This window comes from Penicillium robsamsonii, assembly GCF_028829455.1.
Source record: "Penicillium robsamsonii strain IBT 29466 chromosome Unknown utg000007l_segment0_segment0, whole genome shotgun sequence".
Lineage (NCBI taxonomy): Eukaryota > Fungi > Ascomycota > Eurotiomycetes > Eurotiales > Aspergillaceae > Penicillium > Penicillium robsamsonii.
In genome coordinates this window covers 321,484-343,058 of record NW_026643225.1, presented here as the reverse complement: position 1 = coordinate 343,058, position 21,575 = coordinate 321,484, and the positions used below count along the sequence as shown (strand labels likewise).

Here is a 21,575-nt window from a genome sequence, read left to right as displayed (position 1 = left end):
GTACTAAAAGAGGCGTCCGTCCTTCCGTTTGTAATCCCGAACAGGCTTGAACTTTCCGAAGGAATCAAACATTTGTAACGGATCTAATCGTAGCAACGAGATTTGCGCTGTGGGTTTTAACTCGGACGTCATGTTCTAAGTCATGTTACAGTAAGGAGATATGTAGTTCAGTTTATAACTTGTAGTATGTTCACTAACGTTAAGCACGCAATTGCCTAAAGTAGATAAGCTCACCAGATAGACATGTGATCTGCATGTGATTGGTCATAACTTTGAAAAAAAAAATTTAAAAAAAAATTAAAAAGTCGATGCCCCACGATGCCCCTCCATACAATAGACCGAATAGAGAGTATATGTAGATATCTCAACTCTTTCAACACTTATTTAATTTATGGAAGAGAATCAATTGATAGCTAAATATACATATACTGCATGTAGTCATTGTAAATGGGAAATTCCCGAAACCAGAATCACCAGGTCCGGTTCCGGAGACCTGGGGGGCTTACTTAATTCTATATTGAGTCATCCCCGGAACCATGTGGTCCCGTTCACGTCTTCATTGTTTCTCTTCATTGTTTCTCTTCATTGTTCTTCTTCATTGTTCCTTTTTCCTACAATTACATACACATCAATCATGTCAATCGCAAGAGATATCCGTCCTCGTCAGGACGAAGCGGCCATCCTCGCTACCTCCCCCGGCGCCTCCTTCAACTCCCCATCCAGCCACAGCTCTGTTCTGAACCGCACGGTTCCAGTCAATGCTAAGCCCCTGAAGCCGTTCGCCACAGAAGATATCAAGGTCCTGCTCCTGGAGAATGTCAACCAGACCGGTCGTGACATCCTTTCCAAGCAAGGCTACCAGGTCGAGTTCCTGAAGTCTTCCCTCTCAGAAGATCAGCTCATTGAGAAGATTCGGTGGGTCCCAATCTAAATCCACTCCCCGGTGAGTCACGAAGCTCATGAATTGTATTGTTTTGCAGGGATGTCCACGTCATCGGTATTCGCTCAAAGACCAGACTCACCGCACGAGTCTTGAAGGAAGCAAAGAACCTTATCGTCATCGGTTGCTTCTGTATCGGTACCAACCAGGTCGACCTCCAATATGCCGCGGAGCAGGGTATTGCCGTCTTCAACTCCCCCTTCAGCAACTCTCGCAGTGTTGCCGAGTTGGTCATTGGTGAGATGGTCATGCTTGCACGTCAATTGGGCGATCGTTCGAACGAGATGCACGCCGGTACCTGGAACAAAGTGAGCAACGGTTGCTGGGAGATTCGTGGAAAGACCATTGGTACGTGATATTCTTCGACCATTCCGTTGTTTCCGGGGTTTGTGCTGACCTGTCAGGTATCATTGGATATGGTCACATTGGTGCCCAGCTGTCCGTATTGGCGGAGGCAATGGGTATGTCCGTTATCTACTACGACGTGCTCAACATCATGTCACTGGGTACTGCTCGCCAGGTGAACACTTTGGATGAGCTCTTGGCCGAAGCCGATTTCATTACCTGCCACGTTCCCGAGATTCCCGAGACCAAGGGCATGATTGGAGAGAAGCAGTTCGAGAAGATGAAGAAGGGAAGCTACTTGATCAACGCCAGCCGAGGAACCGTTGTGGATATCCCCGCTCTTATCCACGCCATGCGCAGCGGTAAGGTTGCTGGTGCCGCTCTGGATGTGTACCCCAATGAGCCCGCCGGAAACGGTGACTACTTCAACAGCGAGCTGAATTCCTGGGGAGCTGATCTGCGCTCGCTCAAGAACCTTATTCTGACCCCCCATATCGGTGGAAGTACCGAGGAGGCTCAGAAGGCTATTGGTGTCGAAGTTGCCCAGGCTCTGGTCCGATATGCTAACGAGGGATCCACCCTCGGTGCTGTCAACATGCCCGAGGTTGTCCTCCGTTCATTGACAATGGATGAGTCTGACCACGCTCGTGTAAGTTTCCTTGTGCGATCATCCGATTTTCCAATGATACTAATTTTTCCTAGGTCATCTACATCCACAAGAACATTCCTGGAGTGTTGCGGAAAGGTAGAGTACATTCAATTCAAATGAAGTGACATTTTTAACTAACAGTGCCACAGTCAACGAGATTATTGGTGACCACAACGTCGACAAGCAAATGACCGATAGCAGAGGCGATGTAGGTTTATCCGTACTTTCCATGCAAAGGAAAAAGACGTTAACTAACTGTCATAGGTTGCCTATCTGATGGCCGATATCAGCAATGTCGACACTGCCACCATCAGAGATTTGTATAGCCAACTCGAGAGCCTTCCTTGTAAGATTCTATCCTTTCTCTTTCGCATGAACTTGATGCTAACACTGCCTCCAGCTCGCATCATGACCCGCGTGTTGTACTAAACAACCAATCCAAAAAAAAAAAAAGAAAAAAACAAGCTAGCCTTCGGGCTGTGATGCTTTAATCAACTTAAAATAGATGAGTCACAGGACTCAATCTCAATTGCAAGGGGACACTCTCAACCAGGTCCTGGGAAATTACAAGATTGCAATTGCCAACTCATAAGTATATTGAGTTGGATACGACTGATGTAAAAGCCGTTGAGTGTATATTTTGTGAATATCATGCACCATTTACTAGAGAAAAGCTATGACATGAATGTTTTCGTTTTCATTTCCATTTTCATCATTTTCATCTGCCATCATCCACACGGATTGACTGGCCAAGTAGAATGCATTAAGTGAGAAATCGCCGAAACATCATGATCCTAACCTCGACTCCCGTCTCTGAAGCCGGGACTGCGGCTCCTTCTTCTGGATTGAGGTTCCCGGCGGTAATCACGTCGACCTGTCGAGCGCCAATCGGTACTTGAATGCGAGGCATGCTCGCCAGAGTCTCGAGAGCGATCGTGGCTGCGGTCACTACCACGGTCACTGCCGCGATCATTGCTGTTATAATTCGGAACATAGGAGTCTAAATTCCCCGATCTGCCTCCTGGGCGACCTCCTTGTCCAAATTGATTTCGACGATCATCTCTCCCGTCGGGTCTATTCGATTGCGATCCATCCCATGGCGGGTTGGTAGGTACGGGAGGACGCGGGGGTAATCCAACATCTCTTTGTGCAGGTGGAAAAGGCCCGCGGCGTTGCGGGTTTCCGTGGTGTCCGTGGCCTCCATGGGTTCCGGGTGCAATTGGTCTGCCTCCACGGGCGCCGCCGGGGACACGGCTATGTCGGGAGTCTGGTCCGCGAGAACCAGAGGTTGGCCAACCACCATTACTTGTTTCAGATGCGGGTGGAGGTACTGGGGGCATTGGTACCCGCTGGCTGCGGAACTTCTTTCGGTCGAGTTCGTGGGAGTCTGCGAATTGGGGGATTTCGCCGGGTCGTGCTGGGAGTGGGTGGGTGGTAAAGTATGGGTGTTTCAATGCATCCATGGCGTTGATGCGTTTCCTCCAGTCTAGTTTGAGGAATTCGCCTAATAGAGAAATAGCTGCTGGGTTAAGGCTGCAGCGTGGTTAGTTAGGGGGGCCCAAAGGGTTCTTGAAAGGAGTAACATACTCCTTGAAGAAATGATGGAGGCTCCCGCGCTTGATTCCGAAATTTTTCACGCCCTCGCAACCCGGAAGTTGACTCCACCCGGGCATATTCTCCTCAGTGGGAGTGCCCACAAGATTGAATATTAGTTCTGCTTGGTTAAGATCGCTGTTTCCAGCGAGGATGGGTTTGCCCTTGAACATTTCGCCAAAGACACAGCTATGAGACATTAGAAGATGGTAGACATGGCTAGCAGAGATGGAAAACTCACCCAACTCCCCACAAGTCGATGGCCGTAGTGTATTTCCGTAGCTGGAGCAACAACTCTGGAGGACGGTACCATCTCGTGACAACAAGTGCAGTGTATTCTCTTTTGGACTCTCCTCCTCCTTTTCCGGGGAGTGGAGGGGCATCATCGTAAGGCCGGGCAAGACCAAAATCAGCGATTTGGAGAAGTCCTCCATTGCTAATTAGCAGATTCGCCGCTATCATTCTGTCAGCTCAGAACTATCTTATATCAGTATTCAACACTCACCTTTCATATCACGATGTAGGATGCGGTTCTGCGAAATTGTTAGACAAATATTGTAGGGATGGGTGCTTCAAGACGATCGTACTGCATGCATGAACTTGAGCCCTTCAAGGAGTTGCATCAAGTAGCATTTAATCTGTGGTTCTGTGAATTGAACGGCCGGGTTTTCCAGGAGTCCAGACAAGTCATGTTCCATGTATGGGAAGACCATGTACATGCTCGGCTTTTTCCGTCCTTCGCCTTTGCCTCGCTCAATTGACATCTCCTTGAGCTGCAGAATATTTGGGTGGGAAAGCGCCTTCATGAGTTTGATCTCTCGGATGGCGGTAATGGGGAACTAGCACCAAATTTTAGTTCGTGACAAACAAACAACAAACGGCTAATGGACTTACGCCTTCTTTCTCGTGGTGCATTAAGATCTTTTTTAAGGCCACAATCTTGGTGTCCTTCTTAGACCTTGCTTTGTAAACCTCACTGTCAACCAGTCAGTCGGTTTCCTTCCGTGATAGTGCTGTTGGGCTCACCCGAATGTTCCTTCTCCAAGCTTTTCCAGGAATTCATAGTCACGGATGTTCGAACAGCCAGGGAAACGGGCCTGACCATTCTCGTCCTTTTCTAGGGATTTGATCTCCATGCTGACTCGTCGCTTGTGCTGGTCGCTCACGCTGGTGGAGGAAGAAGGTCAATTGCGCTAGCCAGAGATTAGGTCGAAATGGATTGGCGACCGCCGTTAAGGTGTTTGGTACGGGTTGGTACAGTTTGGTTTGATGTTGCGTCAAGATACACGGAGGGTTCGAAGTCTTCGGAGACAGACGGTTGTGGGAAAGCGTCAAGGTGAATTAGCGGTAATCTTCTCGGGGAGAACCAAGGGCGTCGAATGTGTTAAAAGCCGAGTCCATATCATAGTAAAAAGCATGTGTGACGATTTCGCATTGTTCAAGGCCTGGTGTACGGAGCTCGGCCATGCAATGGGCTCAATATAACCCTGAATCGGAACCAGCCCAATCAAGACACAGGTGAAATAAAAGTCAGACGACTCTCCAATAATAAATCAAATGATTGTTCTGCTGGCTGTTCTGCCGAACAATCCAAACACTGCGCTGCGGTGGAATTCGAGTGCTGTCACAGGTCACGTGCCGCCAACCTCTCCGTCCCCGTTGAACCGCAGAACCCTCCGTCTTCAGATCCGATTCGAGATTGGTGTTCTGTGAACCAACAACAGTCATTTTCAGCATACAGTACGTCTTGCCCACGCCTTTCTCTCCTCATGCGATTCCGTGGAGACTAATTGCTTTCCAATCTGTACAGTCATGGCGGGCAACTCCTCCCACCCTATCCACATCCACCCGGTCCGACCGCTCTACCGCTTCACTGCGACTGCATTGGGCGCTAGCATGTGGTTCTTCGTAAGGACTGCCTCCTTCTGACATAGTGAAGCTGTACTGACAAGACTCTTCTGGATAGCTCATGTACCGGGCCAAGAAGGATGGTCCCGCTCTGTTGGGCTGGAAGCACCCTTGGGACCACTGATCCGGTTACAATCGTCGATTTCGTTTTTCTTGCGCAACCGCTTCGTCCCTCAGGGCAGCGGTGATGGTTGGGCCGCATTGCGTGCTATGTACTTGGAGTGGGAATAGATGAGCAGAGAGCCGGACGTTGCCGAGTGCATGCCAAAAGCCACAAGTGTTAGGTTCACGATAGCCATTTACCAGCCGAATTGTATCATACCCTTTCTTTTTCAATTTTCTGAAATGGTAACTCTGTGACCCGAGTGGCCGAGGCGGAGCCTCATTGGACGAATGACTAGCTCATAATATCCAAAGATTATGACTATCTACAGGGTCTATATGATTTTGATAACGTACAATCTGAGTGCTTCGAGAGCGTGTTTCATAGGCGCAGTGCCTCCAACAGCACTTTGTACATCTTGCGCTTCTTGCGGTAGGTTGGCTGCAAGCGGGCACGAGCATGTCCAAGCATCTGTGCCACGCGTGGGAATATGTTCTTCTCTGCTGTCCAGGCCAAAACAAAAATCCCGAATGCCAGCGCGAGTAACCAGGTTTTGAAAGGATCAGACATGAAAGTCAGTTGCATCACCTCCGACACCCAGTTGGATGGCCTAAAGAGCATGTAGCCCGAGATCAGGATGTTGACGATGATCGTACATAAGTACGGCGCTAAACAGTCACACAGTCAGTATTAGATGAGCAAGAAAGTGAAGGAGGTGGTGCAATTCTTACCATTCTGAGTCATTGGCTTCCGGAATGGCGGACCCGCGCTCAGAACAATACTGATGAAGATGTACTGGAAGCAGGAGAACAAGAACAAAGCCGAATTCTCTGAGTTGGTAATGTTGCTCTTTTCCAGGTCCAGTTGTGGCGGCAAAAACCTGCATCGTTGGTTAGGATAATTTCGATTGGTATATCGTGACGGTTACTGACCATGGCTGTAACTGGACGATCTTGAAGACTGCAAACTGTGACAGCACAACTAGCAAGATATGCCCGAGCAAAGGTGTCAATACCTTACGCGAGACAAGATCAGCAGTTGGCCGTTTCCGAGACAGCGTGGGAGCAGGATCAGCCCAGCCCACTAGAACAAAGTTAGCTCAGAGACTCAAATTTAGTAGAGATAGACCACTCACTGAAGACTGCAATGGGCATAATGAGCACAAGGTCGATGAAAAGGAACTTGAAACCGTTAGCGATCCATCAAAACTTTTGGGAATATAGCCCACTTACCTGGAAATCACCAAGATTTGACCCCGATGTATACAGGAAGCTGACGGAGGAGAACTGAATCGCGGAATAGAGACTCATGAACTTGAAACAGGAAAAGCTTGTCACCAGAGCAGCGCGGCCTTCCCTGATCACCGTCGGAACACAGGAGATTTCGAACAGGCGGCTAGTAAAGGGTGCGGCAACGGACGCCTCGGCGTCTGACAATGAGATACCAACATCTGCAGCCTTCAGAGCGCCACAATCATTGGCACCATCGCCGCAAAAGCCACAGCAGTAATCAATAGATTGAAGTTTCTCAACCAGTTCGTGCTTCTCGTCTGGAGACATACGGGCAAACACTTTGCCGCATACAAGTACCTATACGACACACATTAGTTCGAAGTATGATAAAAAAAGGAAATAGGCAGTACAACGGCGCTTACCTTATTGAGTACATCTTCATTCCCAAAGTCAACCAACCACCTAAATGCATCACCCGTGACAGCGACAGAGTATTCACGCTCGGCGATAGTGTTGTCTGGAATTGACAGGTCGGTCTCCGCGGTGTTTATAGGCTGTAATTGCATTAGCTGGTAGTAATTGACTATAGGGGAAATACATCTTACCAAGAGTGTTCTTGGGTCCAACTGGAGGTCAGAATTGTCCACGCATTCCCATATGAGAGAGATTTTGGATGAAAGACCAGGCGCTGTTCATCGTTAATACTGAATCGGGTATGGCCTGGATGTGGTTTAACAAACCTTCAACGAAGTGCGGGATGAAACACGGTTCATCGCGTCCAAGCATGTTGCATTCACGAGCAACACTGATGGCAGTCAAGATGTTATCACCAGTGCACATTACATTGCGAATCCCCGCCTCGTTCAACTCGGAAATCACACCGGCGGTACTAGGTTTCAACTTGTTCTCGAATATGATGAATCCCAGGAATTCCAGGTTAGATTCAGCGTCTGTCCGCGTCATTTTTTGGACTTTCATCCAGCTCAACTTTCGTTCGTATTTGGAAGCACAGGCAATCACACGGTATCCCTTGTGGGTGTAGTAATTCAGGAGATCTTCATAATCCGAAGGAACTGCAAAAGATTTGTATCAGTAACGCAGGCTTATGTAGAGAGAGAGAGAGAGAGAGAGAGAGAGAATACTGACGTGATCCAGGAACACATATGTCCTTGATGCTTTCTGGGGCACCCTTGACAAAGAAACTTGCTCCATTGTCGCCAAACGACCTGACGACGACACTTGCGCGGCGGAGATTGGAGACAAATTCGAAACTCCGCAGTACTCCAAGCTCGAGGGGGTTCTGGATATGGTTAGACATGAAGCTAAGGCCGGAATAAAATCAACTTACATTTACATCCTGTTCGTCACCGGTCTGTCGTTGAGGGGGCTTTGCAACTGACGGTGCTATCGTGTCATATTTGGGGATTGTCTGGTCGGAAACAAGATCCCCTCCCTCCTCAAACGTCCAGTTGGTGAATTGGAACATCTTCACATCGAGAGGATCTCCCAACAGCTCACCGTCCACTACTCTAAGGGAATGACATGTAGCCATGACATACATGAGCTTTTTTTGCTTTTCGATATCGTATGCGGAGTCAGCATTTGGGGAAGGGCGAAGAAACCCGTCAGACGTCTCAGAGAGCAATTCCGAAAACCTAGAGATTCTTCTTCAGCGCCAAGTTAAGGATCATACTTAGAAACAGACAAACCTTTTACCGCGGGTAACTGTACGCGCTCCTAGTACATCCAGTCCATCTTCTGTGAGGGTTCCAGTTTTATCGAAACAAACAATGTCCAGCTTTCCTCCCACGTTGACCCTGGTCTCATGTATTAGTCTCGGAGTTAAGCCATTATTCAGCTTCGACCACTCACTTCTGTGGGCTGATACAGAATATGTTCTGTTTCTTCAGTCGTGAAAGCGCAAAATTGGTTCCGATGGTAAGTGTCGCTGGGAGAGCTGGCGGTACGACAATCGTGATCAGATCGAGGGCTCGAATTATGATCAAATGCCAAGCCATCTATGTTTCGTTAGATCAGCGGCCGAAATAACATTGGAAAAATCGTCTCTCTATAATTGACTTACCCCCAATCGAACAAAGTTAACGAATGAAGCAACAAATCCGAGAAGAGCGACTATCCCCATCACAGCGATGTAACGGAACGAGTCCCGATAGAATTTGAATCCAGAAGGCTTCGGGAAAAGCATCGACCGAACTAGAGCTCCCTTGGTTGTCAAAAAGCCAGTTCTCATAACAATTGCCAATGCTACTGCTTCGTCATCGTCAACATTCTGGGGTCGTCTAGCCCGGATTACTTTGGTTCCACTGAAAAGGAAGTGTTTAGCAACATGGGGGTGGATAGAAGGGGTACTGAGATCGAGATATTTGATGGCGTCATCGGTGAGTGGTATTTTAGACACAGGGACAGATTCACCTATTCGAGTTAGACGTATAGATAAATAGGGAGATTTTGCACGAACCAGTGAGCATGCTCTCATTCACAATACAGTCTCCTGACAACAAGATGCAGTCACACGGGACCTGGTTAAGCGATGGGTCGGAGAATTCATACACATCACCCGGAACCAGCTCTTGGGAAGACACGGATCGCCCTGTAGATATGATCAGTTTTGATCAACCAGTAAGGTGATACATAAAAGGAACTCACAGAATCCATTTCTTAGAACGCGAACATCACACTCGAAGAGAGATATCTCCCTAAGCCGACTCATTGTCTGTAGCAGCGTTAGTTTCGGGATATTGGTCTAATTTCTGGGTTGAACGCACTGATTTCGTCTCTAGCACAGTCGTTGCTATGCTGAAAAACGAGATGAGAAAGATACAGACGGCGTAGTAGTAGTACTCATCCAAGGACCACAGAACGAGACTTGCAATTTGGAAGATATAGAAAGGATGAAAGGCCTATACATTGTCAGATATATTGATAGAACAACCAGAAGGAGAACTAACCTCGTCGACGAGAAGCTGAGGGATTGTCTTTTGACCAATTTCGATAGCGTTGCTTCCAAATATCTGTTCCCTGCTGTCTCGTTCATCGGCATCCAATCCAGTTCGCATGACCTTAGCATTAGTCCACGAGGAATCTTTCCAGCCATTTATCAAAGAAAATTTATCCTCGATTGGATTGTAGAAGAACTTCAAATATCGATAGTCAATGAAGTGTAGAGATGCAATAGTCGGGTCATTATCTTCGTCATAGGTGTAATTTAGTGAGTCAGCGAAGACCGTGGAAAGCGGACGTCCATAAGGTTGGCTGCCAACTTCGTGGATGGTGAATTGGTTCCATTGGTCCTATCATGGGTCAGACGGTTTTTGAATGGGGTAGAAAATTCACAATCTCACCTCAACAGCCACCCATTGACATTTCCCTATCGGGGTTGCCTTCCCGATCAGCTTTACCCGCCATCGGGGCAGCCATCGGAAGAGAAGCCAGGCAAATCCACCGGTCAAGATGCAAAGGGTAATGTAGACAGCAAATCCTCCCGAGCTGGTGGAAAAGCCGGCAAAGACAGCCGTCAAATCCTCCGACGCAATATAGACTTTCTGATTCAACCGGCTACCGGTTCGTCGGTCTCGGCCATACGAGCTGGCGGACAGGTAGCGAGAAAGAAGTGGATGTTCGATGGAGTCGCGAGAAGTAGACATGCGCTTAGACACAAAGGATCCCCTGGATGACTCAAGATCTGCATCCCCGATCCCAAGTAGAGATTCTTCATCAATCTCGCTTTGCTCATCCACTGCATCTTCGTTTGACCATTCCGCGAAGTCTTCCCCGTCCTGGAAGTATGTAAAGCTCACTGTGGAGCCTGCTCGATTACGGCGGTGTGCAAACGAGACGACGCTGGAAGGGATACTTTCCGAGATCGGGCCATCGAAGACCTAGTGCGAGTCAGTCCCTGTACCGAAGCCTGCACGTGAGAATAAAGATTTCGGCATACCTCATTACGAGCCATCTCCACATCCGACACGACGCTCATGCTAGAGAGGGGTTAGTGGGGATTCAAGGGCCGAGGTAAACAGGAATGGGGCATAGCAACCTGCTTCGCATGGAATCGCGTCGCAGTCCAGTTCGAGGCATGGAGAGGTCCACGGGACCAGTCCCCGAAGGAGACTGCGCGCGGCTTCCCATGTTTAAGAGGTCGGCTCGGCCGGTTCGCCAAAGGCCTCTCTGAGGGTCGTATTATGGGACTTTGGTAAAGTTGTGTTTCACCGACACAGGACCGAAGGAGGGCATTTACCGCGGAGCGCGAGTTCCCACAAAAGTTGATTGTGAGATCCGAACCTTGGAAGCTTATCGGTGTCCCACAGCGGAGAGCGAGTTATCTCCATGTGACTGCCCGATATAGCGTGGATTACATAATTATATCGGACTCAACTTGGAAATCCCCGGGGTCTATATAAAGTTGTGTACAATAATGGCTTCTAAATGCCATGGTATATATATTGACGGGGTTCCATGGCAATCTAGAAGACCGTATGCGTCTTGGCGTCTTATTCCTGGACTTTCACCGACATCTTATTGGCCACTAAATCATCTACGGGGTTTCGATCTGACTTCGGGAGATACGGAAAGATCTACATGGCGCGACTCAAGGGCCCTGGTTTGATTCCCTTTGAATTTACCCAAGTGACTATTTAGAGTTGATACTTACATCCCTGTAAACAAAGTACTGTGTACATCCTGACTGTACCTTGAAGTTATCGAATTTCATGCAGCTTAGGCAAAACAAGCAACCCGTGTAAAATACCCGTTTCTATAAATATATATCTCCGTCCATTCACGAGGCGAATCTCATTCTACATGTACCTATTCCCCCCAAAAGCAATTAAAACGAAAGCTATATATTCACTCATATCAAAAGAAAAAAGAGTCAAGAATTACAGGGAATAATTCTCAGTTTCATAGCAGAATTGGAATTGGAGAGAGGGGTAATGGTCCAGGATGCGCCACCGGGAGCGATCAGATCGAAAACGATTGTAGGAATCAAGACATCAAGATATAAGAAATTAAGGAAATATAAAATAAATATAAATAGGTCCAAAACAAAAGATTCGATAGATCAAAAGGTATTAAAAAGGGTATTCTAATGTATTGTTGGGAGAATTGCAGTCTTTGCAGGCTCAACCAGAACCGTTCTGCCAAGCCCCTCGGCCACAGGGCGCTAAGGATCCCACCATCTTCCAGACTCTCTCCCCCCAAAACTAAACGGCGTATCAAATTCTTCTTCTTTCTCTCAACCTCATCCTCTCCCTCCCACTCTATCTATCCATTCACCATGTCTGAGCCCATCAGAAATAAGAAGGCGGACTTCCCGGTTGCACCGTAAGGATCCCCCAGTTTTATTTTTCTCTTTATCAAAAGCAAAAAAAAAAAAAAATATACTGACTTGCAGAAAGGACCCCGCAAAACACACCGGCCAACAATGCTCCCATCTCTTCTCACGCTCAGCAGCCTGGTGTATCCAGCATCGAGGAGGGTAAGTCTTCTCTTCTCTTGTCTTCACCGGCATCTCTTTGACCGTTTTCTTTCTCTAGAATCCCTTGACAAAGCTGCCGCTGCTTCGCTCTTCGCCCGCAACCCTGCTCTGGTCTCTATGATCCAAGGAAAGTTGGGTCAACTTGTCGGTCGCTCATCAGGCTACATCGAATCTCTCCCCCCTCCGTCCGCCGCCGTGTCGCTGGCCTGAAGGGTATCCAGAAGGAGCACTCCAAGTTGGAGGCTCAGTTCCAAGAGGAGGTTCTGGAACTCGAGAAGAAGTACTTCGGCAAGTTCACGCCCCTGTACCAGCGTCGTTCTACTATCATCAACGGCGGTGTTGAGCCGACCGAGGCCGAAATCGAGGCCGGAAAGGAGGATGAGGAGAGTGATGATGAGGAGGCCAAGGAGGAGACCAAGAAGGAGGAGGCTGAGATCATGAACGGCATTCCGGAGTTCTGGCTTTCTGCCATGAAGAACCAGATCTCGCTTGCTGAGATGATCACCGAGCGTGATGAGGAGGCTCTCAAGTACCTCACCGACATTCGCATGGAGTACCTTGACCGACCCGGATTCCGCCTCATTTTCGAGTTCTCTGAGAACGATTTCTTCACCAACAAAACCCTCACCAAGTCATACTTCTACAAGGATGAGAGTGGATACGGTGGCGATTTCATTTACGACCACGCCGATGGATCCGAGATTGACTGGAAGGAGGACAAAGACCTGACCCTCCGCCTGGAGAGCAAGAAGCAGCGCAACAAGAGTAAGTACACACGAATTTCGGGATGCTATGTTGAAAAACCGATAACTGACCCTCTTTCAGACACCAAGCAGACCCGCGTTGTTAAGATCAGTGTGCCTACCGAGTCCTTCTTCAACTTCTTCTCGCCCCCACAGCCACCCGCCGAGGATGACGATTCAGTCGCCAGCGACATTGAAGAGCGTCTGGAGCTCGATTACCAGCTTGGTGAGGATATCAAGGAGAAGCTCATTCCCCGTGCCATTGACTGGTTCACCGGTGAGGCTCTCCAGTTTGAGGAGCTCGGTGACGATATGGATGATGGTGAGTTTGATGATGAGGATGATGAGGATGAGGAGGATGATGATGAGGACGAGGAGGATCTCGGCTCGGACCGTGATGTGGACGAGGAGGACACAGACGAAGAGGTATGGCATACATTACTCACCGATTCAGATCAACCTGCTAACTCGTTCTAGGATGGTGCTTCCAAGCCCAAGAAGGAGGCCGCCGAGTGCAAGCAAAACTAAACGAAAAAAAGTTGCCGGTGGTGAATGCCCAACATGAGACTATTCGTACTCTCTGATATTTTGCTTTGCTTTCTGCCTTTTTGTGCCCCCCTGCGTGACCTCTCTATCTTCTAATACTCAATCAATACTTGACATAATCGGTGTGTAATTCTTGCGTCCAACGCTGTAAGGACTTGCACCCATAGCTGAGACACCCTGTCTTCATAGTACATAGTACATATGTACATATAGGTCTACGGGTATGTTTACCCAAATCAGGAAGCAATACCAGAGACAGGACCTACATGTATTCAAAAGTTTCAGATAAAACAAGACCTTTTCTTTATCTTTTTTTCCCCATTCAATTTATAAATAAGTAAATAGAATAAAGTCGAATAAATAATGTAAATAGTAAACAGGTACATGTACGTAGTACCTTGCCGCGTACAATGGGCGGTGACAGGCTGTGGGGGTGTGGCGCCCCCCAGTATATTCCCTAAGCTCCTTCAGGGGCTCTCGCTAAATGGCCAGTTAGTCTCAAGGGTTTTCTTTCCACTCCATCTATTTCTTATCTTCAATCTTTTATTCTATTCTTTCGGAATATGAGATGAGGGGTTGAGAAGTCCCCCTTGTCTTTGGACCCCGTTTCGATACACCTCCGAAAACACCCATTCCCGGAGCTTCTGCAAATATCCCGCTTTGACTGCATCCAGAACGATTAACGACATACATTTCCCATGGCGCACATCTATGAGGTCGGTACACGGGCCTGGCAGCCCGATCCGACAGAAGGATGGCTGGCATCCGAGGTGAAGGAGAAGCTGGAGGATGGAGAGAAAGTGCAGCTTATCTTTGAGTTGGAAAATGGAGAGGTAGGTACCTTGGTCGCTGGACGCTCGACGCGCAATCTTGTGTCTTCAGTTATTGGGGTTGGCCGACTGACACTGTTTTGATCGGCGCAGACAAGAACCGTGGAGACTACGCAGTCCGAGCTGCAGGTCGATAACAACCCTAAACTACCTCCGCTTATGAACCCTGCTATGCTTGAAGCAAGCGAAGATTTGACGAATTTGTCTCACCTGAATGAGCCCGCTGGTTTGTCTTGCTCCTAGGTGTCTTGTGCCATCTTCCCAGCTAACGACCCTTTGAAGTCCTCCAGGCTATAAAACTCCGCTACGCCCAGAAGGAGATATATACCTACAGTGGTATCGTCTTGATCGCAACTAACCCATTCGCCCGAGTCGATTCGCTGTACGTACCGCAGATGGTACAGGTTTATGCAGGGAAACAACGTGCCTCGCAGGCGCCTCACCTGTTCGCAATTGCGGAGGAAGCTTTCGCGTAAGAATCGTCCACCTATTGCCTCTTTGGGTTTGTTTTCGCTCACACTTGATACAGTGACATGCTTCGCGATGGAAAGAATCAGACGATCGTGGTCTCTGGTGAGTCTGGAGCAGGTAAGACCGTGAGCGCCAAATATATCATGCGCTACTTTGCGACCCGCGAGTCCTCCGATCAGCCTGGAAAGTACACCACCAGCCGCGCAGAGGCAATCAGTGAAACCGAAGAACAAATCCTAGCTACCAACCCGGTCATGGAAGCGTTCGGTAACGCCAAAACCACTCGCAACGATAACTCCTCCCGTTTCGGCAAATATATCGAGATCATGTTCGATGACCGAACGAATATCATCGGAGCGAAGATTAGGACGTATCTTCTTGAGCGGTCGAGACTCGTCTTCCAGCCTCTCAAAGAGCGCAATTACCACATCTTCTACCAGCTGGTAGCCGGTGCTTCCGACGCGGAGAAACAGGAGCTGGGTCTCTTGGCTGTCGAAGACTTTGAGTATCTGAACCAAGGCGGCACTCCAGTGATCGACGGTGTCGATGACAAGGCCGAGTTTGAGGCCACCAGAAAGTCGCTGGCTGTGATTGGCGTGTCGAGGGAAGACCAGACAGGCATCTTCCGCGTTCTCGCTGCTTTGCTACACCTCGGTAATGTCAAGATCACAGCTACTCGCACGGAGTCGTCAGTCTCGTCGACCGAGCCTGCACTTCTCCGCGCGTGTGAGATGCTTGGAATCGACCCTACTGAGTTCGCGAAATGGATCGTGAAGAAACAGCTTATCACACGTGGGGAGAAAATCACCTCCAATCTGACACAACAACAGGCTCTGGTTGTCCGAGACTCCGTCGCCAAGTTTATCTATTCAAGTCTGTTTGATTGGCTAGTGGATAAGATCAACCGCCGCCTTGCTACCGATGAAGTGCTTGAGCAGTTCAAATGCTTCATCGGTGTTCTTGATATTTACGGGTTTGAACATTTCGCTAAGAACTCCTTCGAACAATTCTGCATCAATTATGCCAACGAGAAGTTGCAGCAAGAATTCAACCAGCACGTGTTCAAGCTTGAGCAAGAAGAATATGTCAGAGAAGAGATTGACTGGACGTTTATTGACTTTTCGGATAACCAGCCTTGTATCGATCTTATCGAAGCGAAGCTCGGCGTCCTGGCCCTTTTGGATGAAGAGTCTCGACTTCCCATGGGTTCGGATGAGCAGTTTGTCACCAAGCTGCACCATCACTTTGCGGCTGACAAGCAAAAGTTCTACAAGAAACCCCGCTTCGGGAAATCTGCTTTCACTGTCTGTCATTATGCAGTCGATGTCACTTATGAGTCTGATGGATTTATCGAAAAGAACCGTGACACTGTGCCAGATGAGCATTTGGAAGTGTTGCGCAATTCCTCTAATTCTTTCATCAAGGAGATTCTAGACACTGCTGCGGCCGTTCGTGAGAAGGACTCTGCTGCTATGTCGTCCAAGCCAGTTGCAGCAGCTCCTGGGCGCCGGATTGGCGTTGCAGTTAACCGGAAACCCACTCTTGGAGGAATCTTCAAGTCTTCGCTGATTGAATTGATGCACACCATCAACAGTACAGAAGTTCATTACATCCGTTGCATCAAGCCCAATGAGGCAAAGGAGGCTTGGAAATTCGAAGGTCCCATGGTTCTCAGTCAGCTGAGAGCTTGTGGTGTCCTGGAAACTGTCCGTATCAGTACCGCTGGCTACCCAACCCGATGGACTTACGAGGAATTCGCCGTTCGTTACTACATGCTGTGCCATTCCTCGCAATGGACCTCGGAGATTCGTGATATGTGCCATGCAATCCTCCGAAAGGCCCTGGGAGATGAAAAGCAAGATAAGTATCAGCTTGGTCTGACTAAAATCTTCTTCCGGGCTGGTATGCTCGCATTCCTGGAGAATCTCCGAACGTCCAGGTTGAATGAATGCGCTATCATGATCCAGAAGAACTTGCGTGCCAAGTATTACCGCCGCCGCTACCTCGATGCTCGTGAAGCAATTCTCACAACTCAGGCCTTCATTCGGGGCTTCTTGGCACGGCAACATGCCCATGAGATTCGCCGGACTAAGGCTGCTACTACGATCCAGCGGGTCTGGCGTGGCCAGAAGGAGAAGAAGCGGTACACTCAAATCCGCAAGAACTTCATTCTGTTCGAGTCTATTGCGAAGGGATTCCTGTGCCGACGCAACATCATGGACTCTATCAATGGAAATGCGGCCAAGGTCATTCAACGTGCTTTCCGCTCCTGGCGTCAACTCCGGGCCTGGAGACAGTATCGTCGCCAGGTTATCACTATCCAAAATCTCTGGAGAGGCAAAGAGGCAAGAAACGCTTATAAGAGACTTCGTGAGGATGCTCGTGACCTCAAGCAGATTTCTTACAAGCTGGAGAACAAGGTGGTTGAGTTGACCCAGTACTTGCAGTCTCTCAAGCTTGAGAATAAAACCTTGGTCTCACAGCTGGACAATTACGACGCCCAATTGAAGTCATGGAGAACTCGACACAATGCCTTGGAGGCTCGCACGAAGGAACTCCAGGTTGAAGCAAACCAGGCTGGTATCACCGCAGCCCGGTTAGAGGCAATTGAAGAGGAGATGAGTAAGCTTCAACACAGCCACACTGAAGCCCAGGCTACCATCAAGCGCCTCCAAGAAGAGGAGAGAATCTCCCGCGATGCTCTTCAAACCGCCAACGAGGAGTTGGAGCGTCTCAAGCTCTTGGATGCCGAGCATGAGAAAGATAAGACTGGTCTCCGGCAGCGAATTTCCGATCTTGAGGAACAGCTCGAGATTGCCAAGAGATCTGTGCCTTTGAACGGTGTGAACGGCGATGGTATAGCCAACGGCGGCACAGTCCAGGCCCCCACCCCGGGCTTGATCAATCTGGTATCTTCAAAGAAGCCTAAGCCTAAGAGACGCAGTGCCGGTGCTGAAAGGATCGAGACCGACCGCTTCAGCGGTGCATACAACCCTCGGCCTGTTTCGATGGCGATTACCCCTGGATCTATGGCTGCACGTCAAAATGCGGCCATCTCTCCTGGCCTAGAGTCGGTCGAGATGGAGCTCGAGAACTTGCTTTCTGAAGAGGAGGACTTGAACGAGGAAGTCGCTATGGGTCTTATCCGCAACTTGAAGATTCCGCTCCCAACTTCGACACCGCCACCAACTGAAAAGGAAGTCCTGTTCCCTGCATACCTGATTAACCTTGTTACGTCGGAGATGTGGAACAACGGATTTGTTAAGGAGTCAGAGCGATTCTTGGCCAACGTTATGCAGTCTATCCAGCAAGAAGTTATGCAGCATGATGGGGACGACGCGATCAATCCCGGTGCCTTCTGGTTATCCAACGTGCACGAGATGCTATCCTTCGTCTTCCTGGCCGAGGATTGGTATGAAGCACAAAAGACTGAGAACTATGAGTATGACCGCCTGTTGGAAATTGTCAAGCATGATCTCGAGAGCTTGGAATTCAACATCTATCACACTTGGATGAAGGTCTTGAAGAAGAAGCTTTACAAGATGATTGTTCCAGCCATCATCGAGTCTCAATCACTTCCCGGCTTTGTCACCAGTGAAACGAATCGATTCCTTGGAAAGCTTCTGCCCTCCAACAATAACCCAGCTTACAGCATGGACAACCTCCTCAGTCTATTGAATGGTGTTTACAAGGCAATGAAGGCCTTCTACCTTGAGGACGCCATTGTCCTCCAGACCGTTACAGAGCTCTTGCGCCTAGTTGGTGTTACTGCTTTCAACGATCTCCTCATGCGCCGCAACTTCCTGTCGTGGAAGCGTGGTTTGCAGATCAACTACAACATCACCCGTATTGAGGAGTGGTGCAAGAGCCATGATATGCCAGAGGGGACGTTGAAGCTAGAGCATTTGATGGTAAGGCTTCTTGTTTGATACCCATTTGATAATTATACTAACGCCTTGACAGCAAGCGACCAAGCTTCTGCAGCTGAAGAAGGCTACTCTGAATGATATTGAGATTATTCAAGATATCTGTTGGATGTAAGTGAACCCTGGAAGCGACTTTTCCTATGAGTTCACATGACTAACTTTATTGCAGGCTGTCTCCGAACCAAATCCAGAAACTTCTGAACCAGTACCTGGTGGCAGATTACGAACAGCCCATCAACGGCGAGATCATGAAGGCCGTCGCTTCTCGCGTCACAGAGAAGAGCGATGTGCTCCTCCTGGCTCCGGTAGACATGGAGGACAGTGGTCCGTACGAAATCGCCGAGCCGCGTGTTATCACTGCTCTGGAGACATATACCCCATCCTGGCTCCAAACACCGCGGTTGAAGCGACTTGCTGAGATTGTGTCTGCGCAAGCGATGGCACAGCAAGAGAGGCTCGAATTTGACCACGGGATGATGGAGGAGTAGATCTGTACCTGTTGTATATTAGACTTTGGGATTTCCTGTGAGCTACGGATTACGACTTGCCTGGATTATCCATGGCCTTTGCGATACAGTGATGCGCATGATTTTCTTTTGTTTTCAATTGCATATGACGTCTTGGCTTATAGACCAGAAGAGATTGGTAAGAGAATTCCTGTAAATGAGTTTTCCTCTTAACATAAATGACCAATCCAAATACCACAATGTTCAAAAGGGTTGATTCGGTCCCATCATGAGTAGGCTCACTATCCTTGCTCTCTCCCAGGTTGTCTTCGGCTTTCGCCTTTTCTTGACTCTTCAATTTCGTGTGAAATGCCAGACTATACTCATCTGGATTCCAGGATAAAGTCCTGGTCTCGTATCTCCGTCACCTTTCGAGCAATTAGTAGTTCCATTTCATCCCTTTCCTTCTCATCCAATAGGCCCATTCTTTTTTTTCTTTGATGCACCAAATGCTCAATGTTGATGTTTGCAAGGGCTTCCATGTATGATGAGAATGTGTCAAATGTAGTATTTACATCGGGAAGCTTTGAGTGTGGTAAGCCCCCAATTCGGACAAGTTCGTTCATGTTCATTGTTAAAGGCCGGCGTGTGACCTCATGGCTGAGAGCCGATACGAGGTAAAGAGGGCGAAGAGAGCTGAAGCAGAACACCCGCTAGTTGGTTATATAGCAGTTCGAGTCTGCCCTCGTCAATGTTTGGGTCTAGGACTCCACGCTGCCCTATCGGAGAGCCCGATGTATTAAGAGTGTACATCTTTGTTTCATGCTCGATATATTCCATCATGATGATGGACCGAGTTCGAGGGGGCTCCCTTGTTTTATACCGGAATGAAGAATGAGAGAGAATGGTTATCAATGTCTGATCCAAGAGAAATCGCATGATAGCAACTTCATTCACAACTTTATCTTCGGGACACATGACGGCACCAGGCTGTGACAACCGAATCACAGTAGCTCCATTTCGGTACTTTAACTGCCCGGAAATGTTGTACGAACATGATATTCGAGAACACTGGCATCAATTGAAGTATCATTTCTTCATTTCTTCATCTTGGATTTTGATAGATTCGTTCCCATCGGATCCTGTCGTTGGGGCACCACAATGCAGCTACTCCGCGGAGAAACTAAGAAAGTACGAAAGTCATTTCCAAGATCTCAATAGAACATAGGTCTGGGGTGGTCTTGGAAATGGGGTTTAGGAACTGGTTTATATGAATCCCCAACACCTGATAGTGCTGGTCGATATCGGTCAGCGGTAGCGCAGTGGGGTATCCCAGAGTCTTATCTTCGACTTCACAATTTCGAAACTCATACCACATACCACGTCCGTCTCTATCTACATAGCCAAAATGACTCTCACCAAGCTTAACTTCATCACCGGAAACCAAAACAAGCTCCGTGAGGTGCGGGATATCCTCGGTAAGGTTATCGAAGTTGACAACCAGGAGGTCGATGTCCCCGAGATCCAAGGCACAATCGAGGAGATCGCCAAAGAGAAGGCCAAACGTGCCGCTGAAGCGGTAATTTCTTCTTCGACCTTTTTTCCCTAAAATTATATCTGCTTACGAGTGAATAGATCAATGGACCTGCCTTGACCGAAGATACTGCGCTTGAGTTCCATGCGCTCAAGGGTCTCCCTGGGCCATACATGTATGTCTTTGCTATGTTAAACGCTCACTTTAGATAATAGTGCTGATGGTTGTCAAGCAAATATTTCATGGAGAATGTGGGCCACGAGGGCTTGAACAAGATGCTCGATGGCTTCGAAGACAGGACTGGCGAGGCTGTGTGTACCTTTGCCTTTTGCCGGGGCCCGGGTGAAGAGCCCATTATTTTCCAGGGGAGAACTGAGGTGAGGCAAATGCAGTCAATTCAAATCTATATAAATCTAACTGTGATGTACAGGGTACTATTGTGCGGCCCAGAGGCTCAGCAAAGTTTGGTAAGTGCACATCCAACCGAGTTTCGCAGAGAATCAAGATCTGATATATGATAGGCTGGGACGCTATCTTCGAATATAACGGCAAGACATATGCTGAGATGGACAAAGACGAAAAGGTAATAACGATTTTGTTTCCCTCAAAAAAAAAAAAAAAAAAAAAAAAAGCCATGTACTAAGAGCCACACGAACAGAACAAGGTCTCGCACCGGGGCAAGGCGCTGGTGAAGTTGCAGCATTGGCTAGCCGAAGGCCAGCAGTAAATCACCATGGGTATATAACTCGGCCTGCAAAAGACCATAGAAGAATGAGAAACGAAGATCAAAAATTTTATATGGTCCGACGAAT

At 48.4% G+C, this 21,575-nt stretch overlaps 7 protein-coding genes across 7 annotated transcripts; 5 read left to right on the top strand and 2 right to left on the bottom strand.

Annotated features, from left to right (window-relative positions):
• Positions 1 to 634: 634 nt before the first annotated feature.
• On the top strand, positions 635 to 2,363 carry N7447_010410 (D-3-phosphoglycerate dehydrogenase; the record flags this gene model as incomplete). Its single annotated transcript, XM_057234672.1, has 7 exons — positions 635 to 915; positions 981 to 1,288; positions 1,345 to 1,934; positions 1,988 to 2,030; positions 2,084 to 2,142; positions 2,199 to 2,280; positions 2,335 to 2,363. The coding sequence occupies 7 exons, from the start codon at positions 635 to 637 to the stop codon at positions 2,361 to 2,363; spliced, it is 1,392 nt and encodes a 463-aa protein (XP_057080892.1).
• Positions 2,364 to 2,728: 365 nt separating this feature from the next.
• On the bottom strand, positions 2,729 to 4,663 carry N7447_010409 (CDC2/CDK family serine/threonine-protein kinase; the record flags this gene model as incomplete). Its single annotated transcript, XM_057234671.1, has 7 exons — positions 2,729 to 3,467; positions 3,522 to 3,716; positions 3,769 to 3,982; positions 4,033 to 4,060; positions 4,115 to 4,366; positions 4,422 to 4,503; positions 4,554 to 4,663. The coding sequence occupies 7 exons, from the start codon at positions 4,661 to 4,663 to the stop codon at positions 2,729 to 2,731; spliced, it is 1,620 nt and encodes a 539-aa protein (XP_057080891.1).
• A 421-nt stretch (positions 4,664 to 5,084) lies between these two features.
• Positions 5,085 to 5,559, top strand: N7447_010408 (uncharacterized protein; the record flags this gene model as incomplete). Its single annotated transcript, XM_057234670.1, has 4 exons — positions 5,085 to 5,157; positions 5,214 to 5,267; positions 5,338 to 5,435; positions 5,494 to 5,559. The coding sequence occupies 4 exons, from the start codon at positions 5,085 to 5,087 to the stop codon at positions 5,557 to 5,559; spliced, it is 291 nt and encodes a 96-aa protein (XP_057080890.1).
• A 360-nt stretch (positions 5,560 to 5,919) lies between these two features.
• On the bottom strand, positions 5,920 to 10,919 carry N7447_010407 (uncharacterized protein; the record flags this gene model as incomplete). The annotated part of the gene is made up of 20 exons (XM_057234669.1): positions 5,920 to 6,206; positions 6,270 to 6,418; positions 6,471 to 6,621; positions 6,674 to 6,719; positions 6,771 to 7,127; positions 7,193 to 7,324; positions 7,376 to 7,458; positions 7,511 to 7,843; positions 7,917 to 8,070; positions 8,119 to 8,425; positions 8,480 to 8,587; positions 8,643 to 8,788; positions 8,854 to 9,203; positions 9,250 to 9,381; positions 9,438 to 9,504; positions 9,557 to 9,691; positions 9,740 to 10,081; positions 10,133 to 10,669; positions 10,729 to 10,768; positions 10,828 to 10,919. 20 exons carry the CDS (start codon positions 10,917 to 10,919, stop codon positions 5,920 to 5,922), a joined length of 3,948 nt encoding a protein of 1,315 aa, XP_057080889.1.
• Positions 10,920 to 12,066: 1,147 nt separating this feature from the next.
• nap1 (histone chaperone NAP1) lies at positions 12,067 to 13,538 on the top strand (the record flags this gene model as incomplete). The annotated part of the gene is made up of 6 exons (XM_057234668.1): positions 12,067 to 12,113; positions 12,188 to 12,267; positions 12,326 to 12,411; positions 12,489 to 13,032; positions 13,093 to 13,436; positions 13,488 to 13,538. 6 exons carry the CDS (start codon positions 12,067 to 12,069, stop codon positions 13,536 to 13,538), a joined length of 1,152 nt encoding a protein of 383 aa, XP_057080888.1.
• A 716-nt stretch (positions 13,539 to 14,254) lies between these two features.
• Positions 14,255 to 19,271, top strand: N7447_010405 (type V myosin; the record flags this gene model as incomplete). The annotated part of the gene is made up of 6 exons (XM_057234667.1): positions 14,255 to 14,389; positions 14,480 to 14,612; positions 14,669 to 14,858; positions 14,916 to 18,768; positions 18,821 to 18,894; positions 18,953 to 19,271. 6 exons carry the CDS (start codon positions 14,255 to 14,257, stop codon positions 19,269 to 19,271), a joined length of 4,704 nt encoding a protein of 1,567 aa, XP_057080887.1.
• A 1,366-nt stretch (positions 19,272 to 20,637) lies between these two features.
• Positions 20,638 to 21,490, top strand: N7447_010404 (non-canonical purine NTP pyrophosphatase; the record flags this gene model as incomplete). The annotated part of the gene is made up of 6 exons (XM_057234666.1): positions 20,638 to 20,808; positions 20,865 to 20,938; positions 20,996 to 21,140; positions 21,194 to 21,230; positions 21,285 to 21,346; positions 21,422 to 21,490. The coding sequence occupies 6 exons, from the start codon at positions 20,638 to 20,640 to the stop codon at positions 21,488 to 21,490; spliced, it is 558 nt and encodes a 185-aa protein (XP_057080886.1).
• Positions 21,491 to 21,575: the final 85 nt, after the last annotated feature.